Below are 19,090 nucleotides of genomic sequence, written 5' to 3'. Positions count from 1 at the left end.
TATATATATATATATATATATATATATATATATATATATATATATATATATATATATATATATATATATATATATAAACTGTGAGCACGTAGGTCTCAAAAATAACATTTTAATGTAAATTTAATACAGATTTGGGAAATGGGTAACCTAATATAGAATGAATTTAGAATAAAATATTTAGTTTGGCCTTCTAAGGTTGGGTAATAACATATTCTGAAGGTTAAAACCTTTCTGATCATTTGCTGGAAAAGACAAAAACTCAAGTCACTCATTGAGTTAACATTACTGCAACTCCATAAAACCTCCAGTAGATGGCAGACTCTGCCTTCTTTCTGCTGTACATTTCATACCATTCAAAAAGGAGATGAGACTTTATACAAAGAGGATTCAGGTTTATTTCAAATCTACAAGAGGGTTATTTGCAATTTATTTAGAATTTTTTATTAGCTAAAATACAGGTCCATTCTCAGCTACATACAGCTTATTAAAAATATATAAACGCATGCTAGTTACAGGTATTCTACAGTAATAGTAGTTATTTACATTGAGCTGAATCGTATGTCCTAGAATACAACTTCATGTGTTTTCACGTACAGATGAGCTACACAGAACATTGAATTTCATGAAAGATTCAAACATCAAATCCTCATTCACAAAAGAAGCAGTGCATTTGAAAAGAAAACAGGAAAATATCAGCATTTGAGATTTTTTTTTTTTTGTGCTTTAAACTGAACAAATACAAAAAGAATAAAATCAGTAGTTGTGTATTGTAGACCTGTTTATAAAGGACACTTTTAACTGGTTTTCAAAAATAGTTTTAACGTATGCGTGTAGACCAACACCAATGATTTAGGTATCGTGTTCGCATGAAACACTTCACAGCATAGCAAAGACAATATTTACTGCGTTGTTAACAGCACACGCGGTTTTACTGACCCAAATTCATAACGTATCCTTTTTCATAAAAATATGCAACTATTTTCTTTACTTGTTCAAATGTTTGCTGCTCATTTTGTTTGATTAAACGTCACACAAAAAAAAAAAAAAAAAAAAACATACCGCCAAAAGCCACCTGCTGCATCCAGTGTGAAAAAAAAACATCCAATACGAAAGTGATTTCGGTCTAGAACTGTTCTCTGCTCTCATAAATACGCGATTTCAATGAAATATCCACACAACTTTAATACAAAAATAACTAGATCGGCAGAGGGATTTCGGCAATGCTCAAAATAGCTTAGATTTAAACAAACAATACAAAATTATGGCTTATCGGGTCACTGTTTTTTTAAAAAAGAGCTTTTGTGTGAATGCAGCAAGCATCTTTTGAGACAGTTCTTGTTTACACAGACAGTGAATCTGAATTATAATACATAAAAGTCAAAATACATCTCATTTACTGCTTTCTCGTTCACTTTCATTCATAAGACTTCGCTATATGTCACGTACAGTAAGCACATAAAAGGTGTTGCCTGACGGTCTCATGAACTAGGCCTATAAAGCAGAATTAGACGCTTTACACAAAATTCAGCAAAAGAAGCTTATTATTAATAATGCAAACATTACAACCGATCCAGTTTTCATCAGCACGTACTTGTATGGTCTGATCTCATTCAGTTTAAGCAGAAATGTTAAGCTTGGTAAAAGAGTGACTGGCTGAGGTACTTTACAAGCTCCGGTTACGACATTAAAATGCTTTTTTTGAAATAGCGCACTGATTAAACCTCAGGCTAAACAGAAAACACGCATCGCTTCCATACTCGCATTCATCCAGCGCAGAGTTTCTCTATTGCACCTATTCAGTATCTAGGACCTGAAATACTGCTCCAGTTCTTTTCACACAGAACTCAATTTGTAGACCTAAAACTGATTTAAAGGAAATGAAAAATTGCTGAAAATGAACCCACACTCAGGCCATGCTATGTGTTTGGAACAGATTTTAAAACATTTCGCATCACATGTTCACTAGTGTACACTTTGCAGTGAATGGGTGCCGTCAGAATGAGAGTCAAAATGTGAAGCAAAACATTGATTGTTTATGAGAAACAAATCCATTACTAAGGCATTTTGACTTTCAAACATTGCAGTGGCTTTCATTCTGATGGCACCCATTCACTACAAAGGATCATTTTGTGAGGGAGTGATGTAATGCTACATTTATTAATATCTGAAAACTCATCTACATCTTGGACGGCCTGAGTGCCAGAAACTCTTCATTTATCGATACTAAGGTCTCGTATACGATCAAAAGCACTGCATCGGGACACGTTCCAAGATATTTTGACTCCATCTACTTTCATTTGTTTAATTACAAGGTGAAGTCACGGAAAGCAGCTTCATTATTAACGATTGTCAATTTGGAAAGTAATATGCTTTGAGTTGAGCTGGCATTTATAAGAAACGTCTGGGGAAAAAAAACTGTAATTAAATGCTTAAACTCATGGGCTGGCCTGCATATATCCTTTGAACATTTCCAGGTTTCAGGATGTATTCACACAAAGTATACAGTATTGTTATAGAATATGTATTTCTGGGAACCTGAGAAAATATGTTATTCATAAACCACCTGATATAAAGACTTTTTTTTTTTTTTTTTTTTTATTAAAAAGGCTTACCTTCATGTTTTGTTTTTCAGCTATGTTAACGGTCCGTAATTAACACTAATGAATAAATAGAACTTATTAATAATCAATGTCTGGTAAATGTATAGGTAACACGATTCTTGTTTAGGTTTAATTGCAATGATAAGAGCATGCCATATTCTAATGTGATGGGAGTGGCTCAAGTCAAAAAATATATATAAAACAACTGTTTGAAAGTTTGGGGTCCAGAATATTTTATCCGGCAAGGATGCATTAAATGTAGCAGAGAATGAAAAGCTTCAATTGTAAATGATTATACAATGATAATTGTAAGAAATGTATTACTGATAATTATGAGAAATGTTTCCTGAACATCAAAGCAACACATTAAAATGATTTCTGGAGGATCATGTGACACTAAAGACTGGAGTAATAACTGCTGAAATATTCCAGCTCCGGAAAAAGAGAACAGCTATTTTAAAATGTAATAATATTTTACAATATTAATGTATTATCACAAAATATCACTGTATGTTATAGCAAATAAATGCAGCCTGCCTGTTTATAATTTCAACGTCATCCATAAAAAAAAAATAAATCGTACAACCCAAACTTTTTAAAGGTAGTGCAAAATGTAAAAAAAAAAAGGCTTTGAATAATTGAATAATATGGAGTGGTCTTATGCCAAAATCAAAAAGCTTTTAAGAGTGGAAAGGATCTATCTTGTAGGAGTATCTCTGTGGAGTATTTATCTGCGTAAGAGCTGTGTGCTTTCATTCCTTATCTGGAACGGGAAAAGAATCCATTAAGCTGCCTTGTGTGAATACTTGGATGGTGCGCACATAAATAGAGCTATGATTTAGCTTGTGCTAATTGTGAGACCATTATATATTTAATTACCACCTGGCATCATAAGTAATAGGTTTGAAATGTCTCAACTGAATGCCACGGGCTGAACGAAGCTGGCAGTAGAAGCAAAGTTCTTTGTGTCGTTTCCCGAAGTTGCCAGTTCTGAGTCTGTTGCTCCTGTCATATTCACAGATTTGTTTGTTTGTTCGAGGCCCTGCTGGTCATTGACATGGAAGCTACAAAGGGCCTTTGAACTGGTTCCCAGAGAGATGTTGGCGGATGGAGGGTTTGGATCCCGCTGCATCGCCGAGCTTACGCCACACCACCTGAACGCACAAAGCAAACACACAGTCGGGTGAATTTTTTGACTGTATGAAGTCTTGTAAGATGAAAAAATCATAGAACGTGCTATGGATTTGTGATATTGTGAGTAACGATAATGATGATCGGAATGTTTGGGTTCTGGAGACAAGATTCGTAACAGAACATAATATAAATAATGTTTGTATGTTTTTTAGGGTTTTCTCATTCTACATTTTTGTAAATGTTTAGTAATAATACACATAAACATAACAATATAACAATATAAACATAAATATATGAAAAGAAATATGTACAAATTAAAATGTTTTTAAAAATTACTTAAAACTTACAGATAATTTGTATTAAATAAATTACAATCTGAATACATAAAAACATAATAATTTAGATGAAAAAAATATTTTTGAAGATAATTCTCTATTTATTAGAGGTGAACTAAAGTAAAAAAAAAAAATAAAAACAATATGCAATATATAATAATTCTAAATAAAAAAAAAAATATATATATATATATATATATATATATATATATATATATATATATATATATATATATATATATACATATACATACACATACACACACACACACATATATTTATATATATAAATCTATTTGTATATAATAAGGTGAATAAGATTAAAGTTAATCAATGGCTCATCATACAGAACGAGTTTCTAAAAAGGGGGTCGGTAGGTTGGGACTAGAGACTAATTATGATTAGAAAAGAAAGAAGCCCTTGTGCTATCTGAGGTTTTGCTTTTGACAGGCTGAGGTTCTCCGGGCAGGAACAGAGCACAGGTCCCAGATTCCAGAGGCCCTTCAGGGAGCTGATAAACCTGCATTGTTTCAGCGATCAAGTTATTTTAATTGCACAGACAACTGTGTGGTAAACACTCCAAGGACTTTTGCCAAGGCCTCTCATTAAAGTGGTCTGAAAGTGGGTCTCTGTTGTGCAACATTGAAACAGTGTCCTCAATCAAAGCCGATGTAATTATACAAAGCGACAGGACAACAAACACATGGGAAAGGGAGCACAAACTTACAGCCCCTTTATGTTAAAAGGGTTTTATTAATGGACAAGAGGCAAGTAAGCTGGGGTTCAGGGTAGGGGGAGGCAGATGGGAGATGTTTCTAAGTACTCACGTTACACATCTCTCTGACAATGGCTTTCTCTTTCTCACTGAGATCCTCCTCGTAGTCCTCCGGGATCTTCCTGTCTAGGTTCTCATGGACTTCTAATACCTACAAAGCAAATAAACAGAGGTGCTCGATAAATCAAGCAGCACTATTAGCACGGCTTATACTTAACTGACTCGAACAAACCACCGATCCTATTAATTATTTACATGTAAGTGTAATTCCTAATGCACTGTTTGTGCAACAAAATGAATAACTAGTTATATTTCATTAATATTAATAGTAGTTCTGTCAAATGATTAATCACATATATTTTGTTTTGCTATTATTATACATTTAATAATATAACTATTAATTAGTGCTGTCAAAAAATTAATCATAATTAATCACGTCCAAAATAAAAGTTTTTGTTTGCATAATATGTGTGTATACTGTGTATATGTATTATGTATATATAAATACACACAGTACACCCATATATTATGCAGTTTTTATGTACATTAATAGTAAAACAAAAATATATAAATACAATTTACATCCAAAGTAAGAGTTTTTTTACATAATGTATGCATGTCTACTGTGCATATTTATTATGTATGTATAAATACACATACATGCAATATATATATTCAGAAAATATTGTGTTTACATGGATATATTTATATTCATATAATTTATGTTACATATAAACATATTTAACATATGAACATAACATATTTTTTTCTTAAATGTATGCATGCGCGTATTTATATATACATAAACATACACAACACATACACACATAAATATTATGCAAACAAAAACTTTTATTTTGGATGCCATTAATTGCAGTTAATAGTTTGATAGCATTATATATATATATATATATATATATATATATATATATATATATATATATATATATATATAAAAAGTTGATGTCTTTCAAACATCGGAGATCAACAAATCACTGAAAATCCTCTAGGTGGCAATATTACTATAACAAGTAACAGGAACACTCCCATTAAAAACAGTGATGTTTTAAATTCTAAATCCTATGCTGAGAATTGCGAAATCATAGGGCGTTTTACCATAAAACTGTTATATTAGGCTTGACTTTTGAATTTTTAATGCTTTCAGTTTTTACACCCCTCCCCCCACACTTTTTACTGATAGACCTTGAGGAATAACAAAAAGAAAACAAGAAAAGTATGTAAGCGCAATTAAGTATGGCTTGATTATGCAACACAATCTTACTTTCATGGCATGAACAACAGCCTCTGGTTTCTGCGCAGCCGGCAGGTATCCTGTGACGGCGGGTGGCAGATCACCTCCTGGCATCCGCACAGACCCCTGCAGACAGATGGACACACATTCATCACGATCAAACTTTTACTGCTCTCTCAGATTACCAGAAGTGATTCGAGCGCGGCAAAAGCCCATGGCTGTTTCTCTGAGTCAACTCAGGCTCCAAATGGGTTAAAGCATCTCATTATAACTCATCTCTGCTTGGACCCCCTTCACGGGTACACATCAACAAAGAGCTCTTTCAGTGCACGGGGTCTGGTGAGCCCCTGTTTAGACACAGCCCTTTGAGTCCTATTCTAGCGTTAAATCCACAACAATTGAGCTGGCATTTCAGCACCGGGGTCGGGAGAGGACCCCTGGATGGAAACTGCGGCTCGCTTTTGGCCTGGGAGAACAGGACTGTGATGTTCACTTGCAGTTGCCAGCAGGTTTATTAAGGGCTAGAGCCGTGGGGACTTTACCCTGGACTGACCCGAGTACATCCCGAACCAATGGTCGCTGTCATGCGTCGGCCTGCAGCCTGATTAGAAAAGCCCAGGAGTCCCACCATTCATTCCGCATGGATTCGTTTGCCAGTAAAAACCAAGCAGTGCTCGAATATGGATTTTTCTGAAAGGAAATGGCAATATCTCCATATATTCAAGGCCTTACAATTCTGTCTCATATGGTGAAGTATAAAATATATTGCAGTTGAATTGCTTGAGATTAAATTAAATTTTAACTATTAAATTTAACACAGAATGCTGATTAAAAACATTAAATTGTAAGAAGAAAAAAATATGTATAAATACTTTGTACCACTAAAATTTGATTATATTATAAATATGTAGTCAAACCAAATATTATTCAGACACCTTCAAAATTTCTCATATTATCAGTTTATTTGTGATAATAAAATGGTTTAGAAAATGGTAATAAAATATGACAGGAAGAGTTAAACTGCGTCAGAATAAATTTATCTTGTCAAATGTCAAATGTCAAAAGTTCTGTAATGAATTAGGTTGAATAGCTGTCAGCTGTTAAATTTATATAAAACCATTGCTTCATTTTGGTTCCAAATCTTTAGCTTTTTAGCATTTTTGGGTACAATATATTCATTTTATTTTACTATCCTCACTTACATAAATGAGCTATAGTGAATATATAGAAATAATAATTATTTAAAGTTTTTTTGATAAATAAAAATATTGCAATATATGCAATTACACAATGACATGCTGAAATGTTACAGTTATATATTTCAATATGATGTTAATATACATATTAAATATTATTTATTACATATGAAATTAAGTCTCAATTATTCACAGCTAGTTTGCTTGTGTAGATTGCAAATTGATGCAAATAGAAACGATTTAAAAGTGTTAAGCATAAGAATAAGGTTCTAACATAACAACTGTGAAAAAGAATTAAGGGTCTGAATATTTTTTCTTATTAAAAATATTCTATGCAACTCTCACAACACTTAGGTATGGTTACATTCTATTTACATTCCAATATGCTGAAATGGGCTCAGAAAGGTACAGAATAGCCTTTCGTGCGTTTATTCCATTGACCTGAAAACACTATTTCATCAGATTATCGATTGCTCAAAATAATCCATTAAGAAGCAAGTAGCATCTCCAGGCATTAACATCAAATAAGTGATCATCGCATTTGTTTGGAGCCCAGTTTTGAAGCCTTGCCACGAGGAACATCTGTGTGATTGGCTAGCGTGCCTAGTGCTGTTAGAAACTGAGCAGAGGGCTATAGATGCAGCCAAATTTAATCATTAAGATATTTCTATCAAATCCAAGACCAATAATATCAGATATTCTGAAGAGCCTTACTAATGCCTCTATAAACTCCCAGTGCTTATCTATTATCCGTTTAATCTGCAAAATGCATTGATCATAAACACCAAATCACAGATTATATCCTGGATTAAACAAATCCAACCACTAAACCACACAAAAAAATGGCCGTAAAGCACATATGGGGAACAAATAGATGTATTTGCAAAATTTGTATCATTAAAACTTTGAAGTATATTTAAAAGTGCAAAAAGCTGGGGTCGGTAAGAATTTCTTTCCCCATTTTTTTCTGTGAAAACAAAAGATTGCTACATCAAATAAAGGCTTTTCTTTGAAACTTTCCCGTGTCCTTGCCAGCAAGTATCATGGTTTCCACAAAAACATAAAGCAGCACATTGATAATAAGAAGAAATGTTTCTTAAGTACCGAATCAATAACGTGATTTCTAAAGGACCACTTGACGCTGAAAAATGACGGCAAAAATCGAAAAATCGCAATGAAAGAAATGTAATACTGACTCAAATACTGACCCTAAACGGTATTGTGTATATACATAAATATCAAAAGCCGTAGTATTTCCACATTACATTTTAATAGTGTTAAGCAACTCTAAAACAGCACCAATCCGCCTCTCCTCAGGTAACTGCTAACAACAGCAACCGATCTGCTTGCTTCTACGAACCTGATTATTGTTTCAGCAGCTCGCCGCTGCATTATTTAGTGCCATCTCCCCCCCGTGATTAAAGCGAAAGTTCAAAGCCATGCTAATGAAGCCGTGAGCTCGCAGACAGGGCTGAGACGAGCAGGGATAAAATAAGCCCAGCAGCCTCCGAGGACGAGACCCACGCCACTCTCTAATTGATTTCTCCTTCCTGTGGAAGCTGTCCCTCATATTAAAGTGGAGCAGCTGTGCTGTTTTGGCCCGTCAGAGCTGATGAGCGCACTGATTAGCTAAAGCACCAGGTTCACAGATGACCTTTTTTGAGGATACGAGTGGAGGGGAATGATGATGGTGGTGATGATGATGATAATAATGATAGAGGAGTAATAAAAGAACTTTTAAAGACGTAACAAATACAGCAGCGATCAGTTACATCCCTTGGAGCTTTGTGAGCTTTGTCATTGGAAATATTAAACTAGGGTTGATTATATTGCTCCTATGAGGTCATTTTTAGGTTAGAAAGGATATCTAAAACAAAGAACGGATCAGCACTGAGACAGTCTCCAGCAGAGATCAGAGGACAACAAACTTCCTGAAATCCACAGGAAATTACCTGGAAGGTACAGCATATTTCATTTGTCTTCTGTGCTGCATTATGCATATTAAAATAATAAAACAGTTCTCATACACTATCATTGAAAAGTTTGGGGTCAGTAAGGTATTGTTTAATGAAATCACTACTTTATTTCAGCAAGGACGCATTAAACTGGTCAAAAAACGACAATGAGGAATAGATTGGTACAAAAGATTTCTGTTTCAAATAGTTACTTTTTATATGCTTCAGAGCTTTCTATTCATCAAAGGATAGTGAAAAAATGCATCGCTTAACACAAAAATATTAAGCAGCACAATAAAAAAAAGCTGCTAAAATGTAGCTTTGCCGTCAGAGTGAACAGTAGTGTATGTTCTTGTAATTTCACATATAAAAAAAACATAAACATAAAACAGACGAAAGCAACTTCTATAATGAGTTATTTGAATTTAACAAATAAACTCATAATAAACCACTGATTCTGATAACATGCGTTTTTGATTTCAATATAATGCAACCGACTGCTTGCAAACTGCTTGTTTTATTTAGTTCATTAGCAAACAGTGTGGTTTATTTCGAGGAGATATGAGCAAAACATCCTGGCAAAATTTATTTCAGGATAGACTATCATACTAAACTGTATTGCACGAACAGTGTACACAACAAACCATTAAATACTTGTTGTAGGTAGGTGGTCCACATTCTTAAAAAAAAAAAATAAATAAATAAATAATTAATTAAAATATAAAACAGTTGAGGAACTGTCCTCAGCAGCTCTGTCATTCAGGCTGATGTTTTAAGCTCCTTGGCTTGGGTCAATTCTCATCTGCTTCAACAAAGAGCAATGCAGAATCCTTAAACCAGCTGGAATTGCAACAGCTAATTGTTGTCAAATCTCCAAATCGGCTCAACATGACAAATCTTTTTAAGCTCAACTGTGATTTAGGTTTTGGCTCCGATGCAAAATAATGAGGTCATGTCAGATTTAATCAGCGGGATACGTACATTCTGTAAAGTGTCCTGAAACTGGGATAGCGAGGAGAGCTGGGACTCTGAGTGATACAGGGACAGCCCTTTCCGAAGTGTCTTCAGATCTCCCATGTTCCCCTGCTGTGGAGAGAAGCAGATATGTGTCAAACACAGATTATTTGAGATAATTAGTAGGATTAACAGACAAATCAGACCCAAAAATGTTCCAGTTCCCTAGATGAATCAATTTAAAACCAAAAGGTATTTTTACTTTCATTTTTTCTTATACTTTCATACCAATATATATATATATATATATATATATATATATATATATATATATATATATATATATATATATATATATGTGTGTGTGTGTGTATTACAAAAAATTATATATATATTATATATATTTTAAATAAATAGATTTTTTTACTTACTTACGATATTCATTAATTTTCCACATTGATAATAATAAATGATGCTGAAAATACAGCTTTGCCATTACAGGAATAAATGACATTTTATCATTTATTCAAATGGAAAAGTTAAATTAAAATAATATTAAATCATTTTAAATTGAAATAATATTAGCCTACTGTTTTTACTGTATTTTTGATCAAGGAGCTTCTATCAAAAACAGAGAAAAATGATACAAATCCATCAATGTCTAGTCATAAAGTCTACATCAGTATAGGAGGATTATTTAATTTCATTTATTTATTAATTTATTATTTAATTGATTTAATTTAACAGTCAGTTAACAGATGTCAACGATTGTTTAAGAGGAATAAAAGCAGAAGAAAGTATTAATAAAAATTCCTCCATGAACCAGAGCTCTTTGAATTAGTGCTCTTTTTAACCACAAAATTGGTGATTTTTTAGAGAAAATGTATTTTCACAGAGCATGAACGTGGACTATTGCCACAGACAATCTCATTAAATACCAGATTTTGTGTTTTTCTAAAATGTCATAAACCTATTAGAATTTGTGCATAGCAAATCATGAATAATACCCACGAAAATATGAACTCCATAAATAAGTTTATTGAAGACATCAATTTACTTATCGTCTCTAAATGTGGAAAAAGTGTGGAAATCCATCCGTGACACTAGAAAGATCCAAGACCGGGTGCGTGATTACAAGATAGTAAAGCATCAAAACCATTAACCCTCTAGTAGTCTCTCTGAACACTGGTTGGTTGAGGATTAATACCCGGTGGTTAACCAGTATGGGCCAGTATACCATACATAAACTCTAAGGAGAGATTGAGGAGAGTGATGCTGATAACTTCATCAAACATCAGCTAATCATTATAAGCCTCTGAGCTGTTAATATGACTTAATTTGTAATAATGAGTGGTCATGCACTGCCAACACAGAATATGTCTGGACAGATTTACTTCCACTTGCTTTACTCCAGATTTTTGGCATGAGCCGGACGGTCGCTGTGGGACCCAGAGAGCACTAACACAGCCACGGTGTTTATAAATACAGCTGCTGCCTGTCCTCATCTTACCATCTCCTCTGGTCTTCAGCGTTGATCAAGAAAACATTTAAACACTTAAAAGCGACAGCATACTATCTATCGGAAGAACATAAACGAGCTCAACTATAGGCTTGCGCTTTTGCGAAATGCACTCAATGTGGCTTAGAAATAAAGACCTAGCCACTCAAGGGCAAAGAAACCTCAAGAACACCTTCCCGTCTTCTATCATTATGGGCATAAACCTGAAAAAACGACATTCGTAATAGAGCAGAATGTGCTGTCTTCAACATATCTGACTTCAGGATGATAGCAAAACCCCTGCAAAAATGTTTGCGAATGAAAAATAGATAGCGGATGGCATGTGATACTATTTTCTGAGTGGCGATATGAGAAGAGGGTAAAAGGTAAAAGAAAGCAAAAGCTGAGATGTAATGTCAGTCACGCTTCATAAATAATGACCTAAGAAATTTAACCGAAAGGCACCTGTCTAAAAACTCTTACCGCCGCATATTTGAGTGTCACCGCCAAGAAATACCTTCTAAACAAGAGAAAACCTGTAAAAGGTCGTGGCCATTGTAAAACAGACGAAAAATTGAAGAAGAATGAATTTCCTTCATAGTAAAAGCATCTGTGTGTGATTATCCCCATTTTGGCTTTCTTGTCCCGTAAGTTGATGGCTGTTGTGTGCAAACGGCGCACAAAGGGATTAATGGAGCTTAATCGAGGTTATGAACTTTTTCAGGGAACAAGGGTTGTTACAAAAGTTTTCTGCTGCGTCTATGTGTATAAGTTGCGCAATTGTCCACGTGTGTTAATAAAAACTCTGCCAAGAAAACAGTGCCATGCATTACATGATTGTACTGAAGGGTCTCAAATGAAAAAATAGCAAAAAAAAGTATGTGTGTCTTTGTTTGTGTGTGTTGCATCTTTGTTGGACAAACACACAAACACACACACATACACATTATATATATGTGTGTGTGTGTGTGTGTGAGTGTGTGTGTGTGTGTGTTTATTATGCACACATACAGATAAGTTTATACATACATATTCATAATCATATATTTTATATTATTATTTAAATAAATCATATATATTTAAATGTATACAATCACGAATAATCGTTTCATATATATATATATATATATATATATATATATATATATATATATCAACAAGGCTGCATTTAATCGACATTAAACTATTTAAAAGTGACAGCAAAGACATTTCTAATATTATAGATTATATAGATTTTTATTTTAAACAACCGCTCTTCTTTTAAACTTTCAAAAACATAAGACACCTTAAAATCATAGTTTCTTCCGTTGACACATGATTCAATAAAAAACCTATTATTATTTAATTGGTGAATATTATTATAATGGCCCCTTTAAAAATAAAAGGTATCCTCTCAAACTTTTGGAATCAAACGACTCCTAAAAGACAAAAAAGTCCGGAGTGAAATGAATTCCCTTCTGCTCGCAGTGTTGGAGCATGCATAATTGAACACAGGTTTGACCCCATGAATGAGATCTTTGGCATGGACTGATGACCCTGCAGGTAACAACATTCTTCTCCTCTTAAGCCCTGCATTACACAGCTAAACGCAGCTTGCTATGTGGTTTACTACCTGCTTGAGGAATACAGTGATAAAGTTACATCAGCTAAAAGCCATGTACATAAAACAATACATATTTCCTGAAGTAGCAGAAAAAATGCCTTTGATCAGTCAATCTTAAACAACAACAGTACCCAGAACAAAGTACAAAATACATATTCTAAGATATCTTTCCTCAAAGAACCGAGTTATCGATGGAAGCAATAACAGGAAAACGAGGCTTCATCCATCATCAGAGAATGAAAAATACGAAGACGTAGCATTAGAATATCAGAGATGAGGGTATGCAATTAAACTGACAGCAACTAGCCGCCTGCGCCGTCTAAATATATTGAGATGGATATGCTATCTTTGACTATGAATCTGGGATCGGAAAATGTGAGATAAAGACCATCTAAAAGAGAAAATTGTTAGTGACAGATCTGTATCTTTGTCTCGTATAACCGTCAGAGCTCCGGGGCCTTTTGCTCAAAGCTTTGACACTGTCATAATAAGAAATCAGAGTCCCGTTTCAGCATCAAAGCTTTGAGATTCAGCCCGAGTTATACGTGTAAGTCTTAGAGCAATGACATGCGTTTAAGGAACAGATCACCCACAAATGAAAATGCATTCAGGCTGTCCAAGATGCAAATAAGTTTGTTTCTGCATCAGAACAGATTTGGAGAAATCTGTCATTAAATCACCGGGTGCCAGAATGAGAGTTCAAACGTCACAGTAATCCACGCGACTCCAGTTTATCAATCAATGTTGTAGAAAGTGACAAACTACATAAATGTAAAAAAAATAAAATAAAATCCATCATTAAAGTGTTCAAACTTGAAATACCAGTTCATAATACATACCTTAGAATCAAAACATCAAAAATCACCAACATATTTTGGCTTGTAAATGCTCCTTGCTCTGTGCATTTCTCGTCTGATTCAAATGAGTCAGCTTTGTCACATTTCAACAGTTAAATTTAGATTTACATGACCACTTTTTACTTTCTTTGACATTAGAATTCTACTGGCTTGATATTAAAATTTAGAGTCTTACCTGAGATAACAATTGCTTGTTGTCATCCTCTAAAATCCGGACTTTAGTCTCAAGTTGGCGGATGTAGCTTGAAGATGAATCTGCACAAAGAATAGAGGGGAAAAAGAGTTCAATTAATTAGAAAATTTAAAAACTGGCATTTTGTAGAATATGCACCACATGAGCTATAATTTAGAAATTTGTACCAGTGAATTTTTGTATTTTTATTTTTTTTTATGTATTGCTGTATTTAAGCAAAAATACAGTAAAACATTAATTTTGTGAAATTCAGAATAAGAATAATGTTGATTTGGTGCGTAAGAAATGGTAATTATTATTATCACTACTGTATATATATATATATGTATATATGTATGTGTATATATATATGTATGTGTATATATGTATATGCATATATGCAATGCTTTGAGATTTTTGAGGACAGGTAATAGTCAAGATGATCAGCAGTTCTGTGTGGCCCCTAATTTTTCAGCCTGTGTGATTTTTTTGGCCCTACTCAAGTTTCTCCAAACATAATTTCTTATGTTATGAAAACCATTTTACTGTGAAAACTCCTTAAAAGTGATTTAGTAATCCCGGAATCTGAGTCATTTTGAAATAGTGCTGCTTTCTATTAGGCGCTGACATATAATACCATATCCCAGAATGCACCGCGGCTACATGAGTTAAATAGAAGACATCTGTCAAAGCAAAAGAAAGATGCTGAAAGTTGAACGTTCACATACTACATGATCGCATAAAGCCTTACGCTTTAAAGAGCTCATTTAGACAACAAAGAAATCTCAAATCAGGAAATATACACAGCCTTTGACACACACAAGCTGCTTTCATTTAAGTCATCTGACATTTGTCTACAACAGAATCAGATGTCAAAGAAAATAGAAGCAAGGGTAAACAAACTGATTTCATGTCTGTGAAGAAAACCCAATGAATCAGTATTAAAAAAAGGAACAGTTTTGAAGTAGTGGTAGAGGAGGATCCTGAAGTGTTTAGTCTTGTAAGTATGCTGCATTCCCAGCATGCCTTTCATGACCTTTTGGTGATGGAGGGCCTGCCGGCCTGTGCAAATGCAAAAAGGAGCATGTCTTTCTCGTAACTTTATGTTGAAAATCCTGAAATATCCCTTGAGTGCTCAAAACCTTCCTGAAAGAGACCAAGAGGTTCTTAGTTCATGTAAACATACTCCAAGGATGTATACAGTCATCTGGCCAATATCGCAAAATAAACTCAAACAGCGTGACCAGGACCCAAAAACAAAAGATTTTGTATCATAAAAAAAGGTAAAATTAATTTAAATTAAATTAATTATTTTCATATGTGAAAAACAAGATAATGCAGTCTTGAAATAAAAAAAAATATATATATATATAAAACAATAATACAATTTAGTTGTAATGTGGTGCGTGGCAAGTATTGACACTATTAAGGAGCGATGAATACACAGTGTGTGCAACACAGGAACTGTTGGAATGATGACAGAACTCAAGATGAATGTGAAAATAGAATTGTGAAATATAATATATATATATATATATATATATATATAACATCAAATAACAGAAGGAATGTTTGACTTTACTGCGATACTTTTCAATGCATTTCAATGCAAATGCACTACTACGTGAGTCTTTGAATGTTACGGACTTGTCCCAGGACTTTATAAGCAGTTTCTCACGTATACTACATCATTCTCGCGCAGTGGTGTCTGCAGGTGTACGGCCGTACCGTAAAAGTACCTGGAATGCAATATGAAAGTCATTTTTAAAGCATCTGCTGCATGGGTTAAAAAAAATATGCCAATAAATATTCCACATATCAGACAAAATTGCGTTGCAGCAAATACTTTAAATTAAAAAAAATCTTATTTTAAAATTTTAATTGTATATTTACAATTTACTTACTATTATAAAATAAGCCACAACATATAATACAATAATTTTATCTTTACATTAGTTTTATATTTTCGACGATTTTTATATTTAAATGACTGACCATCTGTACATTAGACGTACTGTGCCTTTAGAGTGAAATGCATCTATATGGATAGCCTAGTATGGAATTATTTCATTTTAAAATAGTAATTTAAAGCTTGCTATAGATATATTTATCATATCCGTGAGTCAGTTCACAGAGTTTCGTTTCATTGTGAAGCGCTCCTAAAGACCGAGCTGGCAGAAACACTCTATTTTCTTTTTGTTGATATTGTCAATGCACACAAAAAAGGTAGATCCTTTACAGTTCCGAATGATCTACTTTTGCCTTTATGAGCAAAAACGATGACGTATTACAGTAGTTGTCTACTGAAAAAAATAATATGCAAGTGTTCACACTGGCGCCTCCGTGTCCCGCAGAGCTTCTGTTGATATGTGTCTAACAGCGCATGCTGGTTAAACATTTAAACTAACATTGTGATATGCTTGAAATGTTTGATATCTATAGATTTTATCTAGTCGTGATGATTTGAGAAGGCTGAATTAATCAAACATTGGCTATGGTTAACTCCTGGCGGCAAAAAAAAGTTTTTCTAAATTTTCTTTTCCATTTTCTTGCTTTTAGTCTCTCTAAAAGACCAAGGGGTCCAGTTTAAAGCAATACGTTTTTATTTAAAATTAAATACACAAAAAGATTTTTAATTCTTTAAGATTTGAACGCTTTTAACGAAATCAACATGGATGCACTGAACTGATAAAAATGATTAATATTATTATTAAATAAGAGCTATTTATAATATTACAGATATGTTTTATACCAAATCAAATTTCAGTTAATCAAAGAATATGAAAACTCCATTGTTTCCGCCAACAAAAATATTACGCTTTTTTTGATCACTGAGTTTCTTGATCACTAAATCAGTTTTAAAACTAAAATCAGTTTGAGATTTCTTGCACGCGTTTCTGTTCAAACTCACAAAGATGTTAACAACATCAGTCAAGGATGGGCCGCCAAACGAGATTCAAAGGTTCGTCTCCTGTGCCCTTTTAACCCAGAACTAATAAACCATGGACAATCCTCATTTTCCCATCAATCATCTTATGCTTTTTCCCGGCCATTTTGTGTTTCATCACGGGCGAAATCAATGATCGAGACCGTCATCGCCACCAGGTGTCACTGCAGCCTCTTACTTGCTTCCAGTATCTGATGATCCCTTAATTAAGATCATCAAACCAATTTGCTTTTTATGCACCTCTGATAATAATACATGCTTGAAGATGGCGTTTTGAAAGCTAACTCATTTTAAATAACTCTGGGACAGACGCACGTTTACGGGTCCACTAGAACCGCGCCGGTAGGTAGAGGTCCCTGCTTCGTTAATCCTCTTTGCCAATCCTTGTGACCCTATAATCTAACTACAGTACATCTGATCACCTGACACACGGCCAAGCTGATTAGCGAGGCTGTCCACAAAGCCTGACCGGTTCAGCCGCGTACATAACCCCGCCTCAACCCACCTCCGGCGTTCCCCATCGCTGACCGGAGAAAGACGGAGCGGAACGCTGCACTCCCTCCCGCTCCATTCACAGCCGGAGAGTCTTTCATCTCCGCGGGGCTGCAATGCAGCAGGAACTCTTTGAACGTGCGAGAAAAATAGTTTTCTACACCCCTCCGTAACGTTTTGTCGGGTAACCCACAGAAATGAGGTATACGCCCAGATCTGAATGCAGCCATTATCGGCACAGACAATTAACAGAGAGTTGTACAAGCTTTCGATTGTTGACTGAACGGAGGGGATTACGAAAGGAACACGTACGCAGCCGCGTTCAAAAAAGGACAAAAACTAACGCCCCTGGGTTATCGGACGAGCGACACGAAGTTAAGGACAGACCACTCTGCTCAATTAGACATTCTCCGCCGCTCTATGCGCACAAGCGCTGCAGGCTTTCCAGCAGAGCACGCAACTGAACATTCAAACTCTAACAAGCTGTCCTACTGCGTCTTTACAGAAACCAAGAGAAACACGTGTTCACGGTAATGCCAGATCTATCTGCTATCGTGCTGGCAACATCTCAGGGTGCGCTTGACTTAATTGGAGAGACACCGTGATGTGGAATAGCCTCAGAGAAAGTCTCCCTCTGTCTTATCTGATCCCCGTCATAGTAGTGACCCACTTGTAGTGCCATGTTTTTAGTATTTCTGTCCGGCTCAAGATGCGGTCAGTGTTAATGTGAACATTTTCTTGTTAACCGAAAACCAAAATAAAACCTAGCGTAACGGGGGAAAACGCAACTATATATTTTATTCAGAAATAATGGCTTTAAGTTTTTAACACTTGGTAAAATAAAAAATTCAATAAAACATGGTGTTAAAATAAAATAAAGCCCGCCTTAAAATTGGGCGGCCTTCAGTCGTTTTGCTTGTTGATTTGTGAGAACTGTACAAAACTTGGTGAAGGTTTTGCTACTTACAATGTAAACCCACACACACAAAAAAAGATTAAATGGTCCTGAAATATAGTGGACACTTTGTAGTCAAAATCAAATCAGAACATTTTATCTAGTGGAACCGTTTGGTACTGCGGCTAAACTAAACTGATCTGGAGCACAAGCTTTCTAAGTTTTAGTCTAAAATGTGTTTTGGATTACCCATAAAAATTGCATTTTTCATAACTTCTTAATAATCTGCCAAGGGTCTTCTTTAAGTCCATGCTAGACCCATATAATAAAAAAATCATCACCACACTAAAATATAGTACATTCATTAAGCCTAAATGAAATATATTGAATATAAATAAATCATTTGGTCATTCGGAAGAGCACTA

General features: G+C 34.6%; 1 protein-coding gene across 1 annotated transcript in view; it reads right to left on the bottom strand.

Annotated features, from left to right (window-relative positions):
• Positions 1–375: 375 nt before the first annotated feature.
• Positions 376–19,090, bottom strand: part of ccdc85ca (coiled-coil domain containing 85C, a) — a 35,970-nt gene continuing 17,255 nt past the window's right edge. Inside the window, exons 2-6 of the mRNA XM_043263605.1 lie at positions 14,335–14,414; positions 10,229–10,333; positions 6,127–6,222; positions 4,897–4,995; positions 376–3,754 (exon numbers count right to left, since the gene is read on the bottom strand). Coding sequence (XP_043119540.1) covers positions 3,665–3,754; positions 4,897–4,995; positions 6,127–6,222; positions 10,229–10,333; positions 14,335–14,414 — 470 coding nt within the window. The 3' untranslated portion in view covers positions 376–3,664. The remainder of the gene's footprint in view (positions 3,755–4,896; positions 4,996–6,126; positions 6,223–10,228; positions 10,334–14,334; positions 14,415–19,090) is intronic.

This window comes from Puntigrus tetrazona, chromosome 17 (genome assembly GCF_018831695.1).
Source record: "Puntigrus tetrazona isolate hp1 chromosome 17, ASM1883169v1, whole genome shotgun sequence".
Lineage (NCBI taxonomy): Eukaryota > Metazoa > Chordata > Actinopteri > Cypriniformes > Cyprinidae > Puntigrus > Puntigrus tetrazona.
This window is presented reverse-complemented; position numbering and strand designations above follow the sequence as displayed.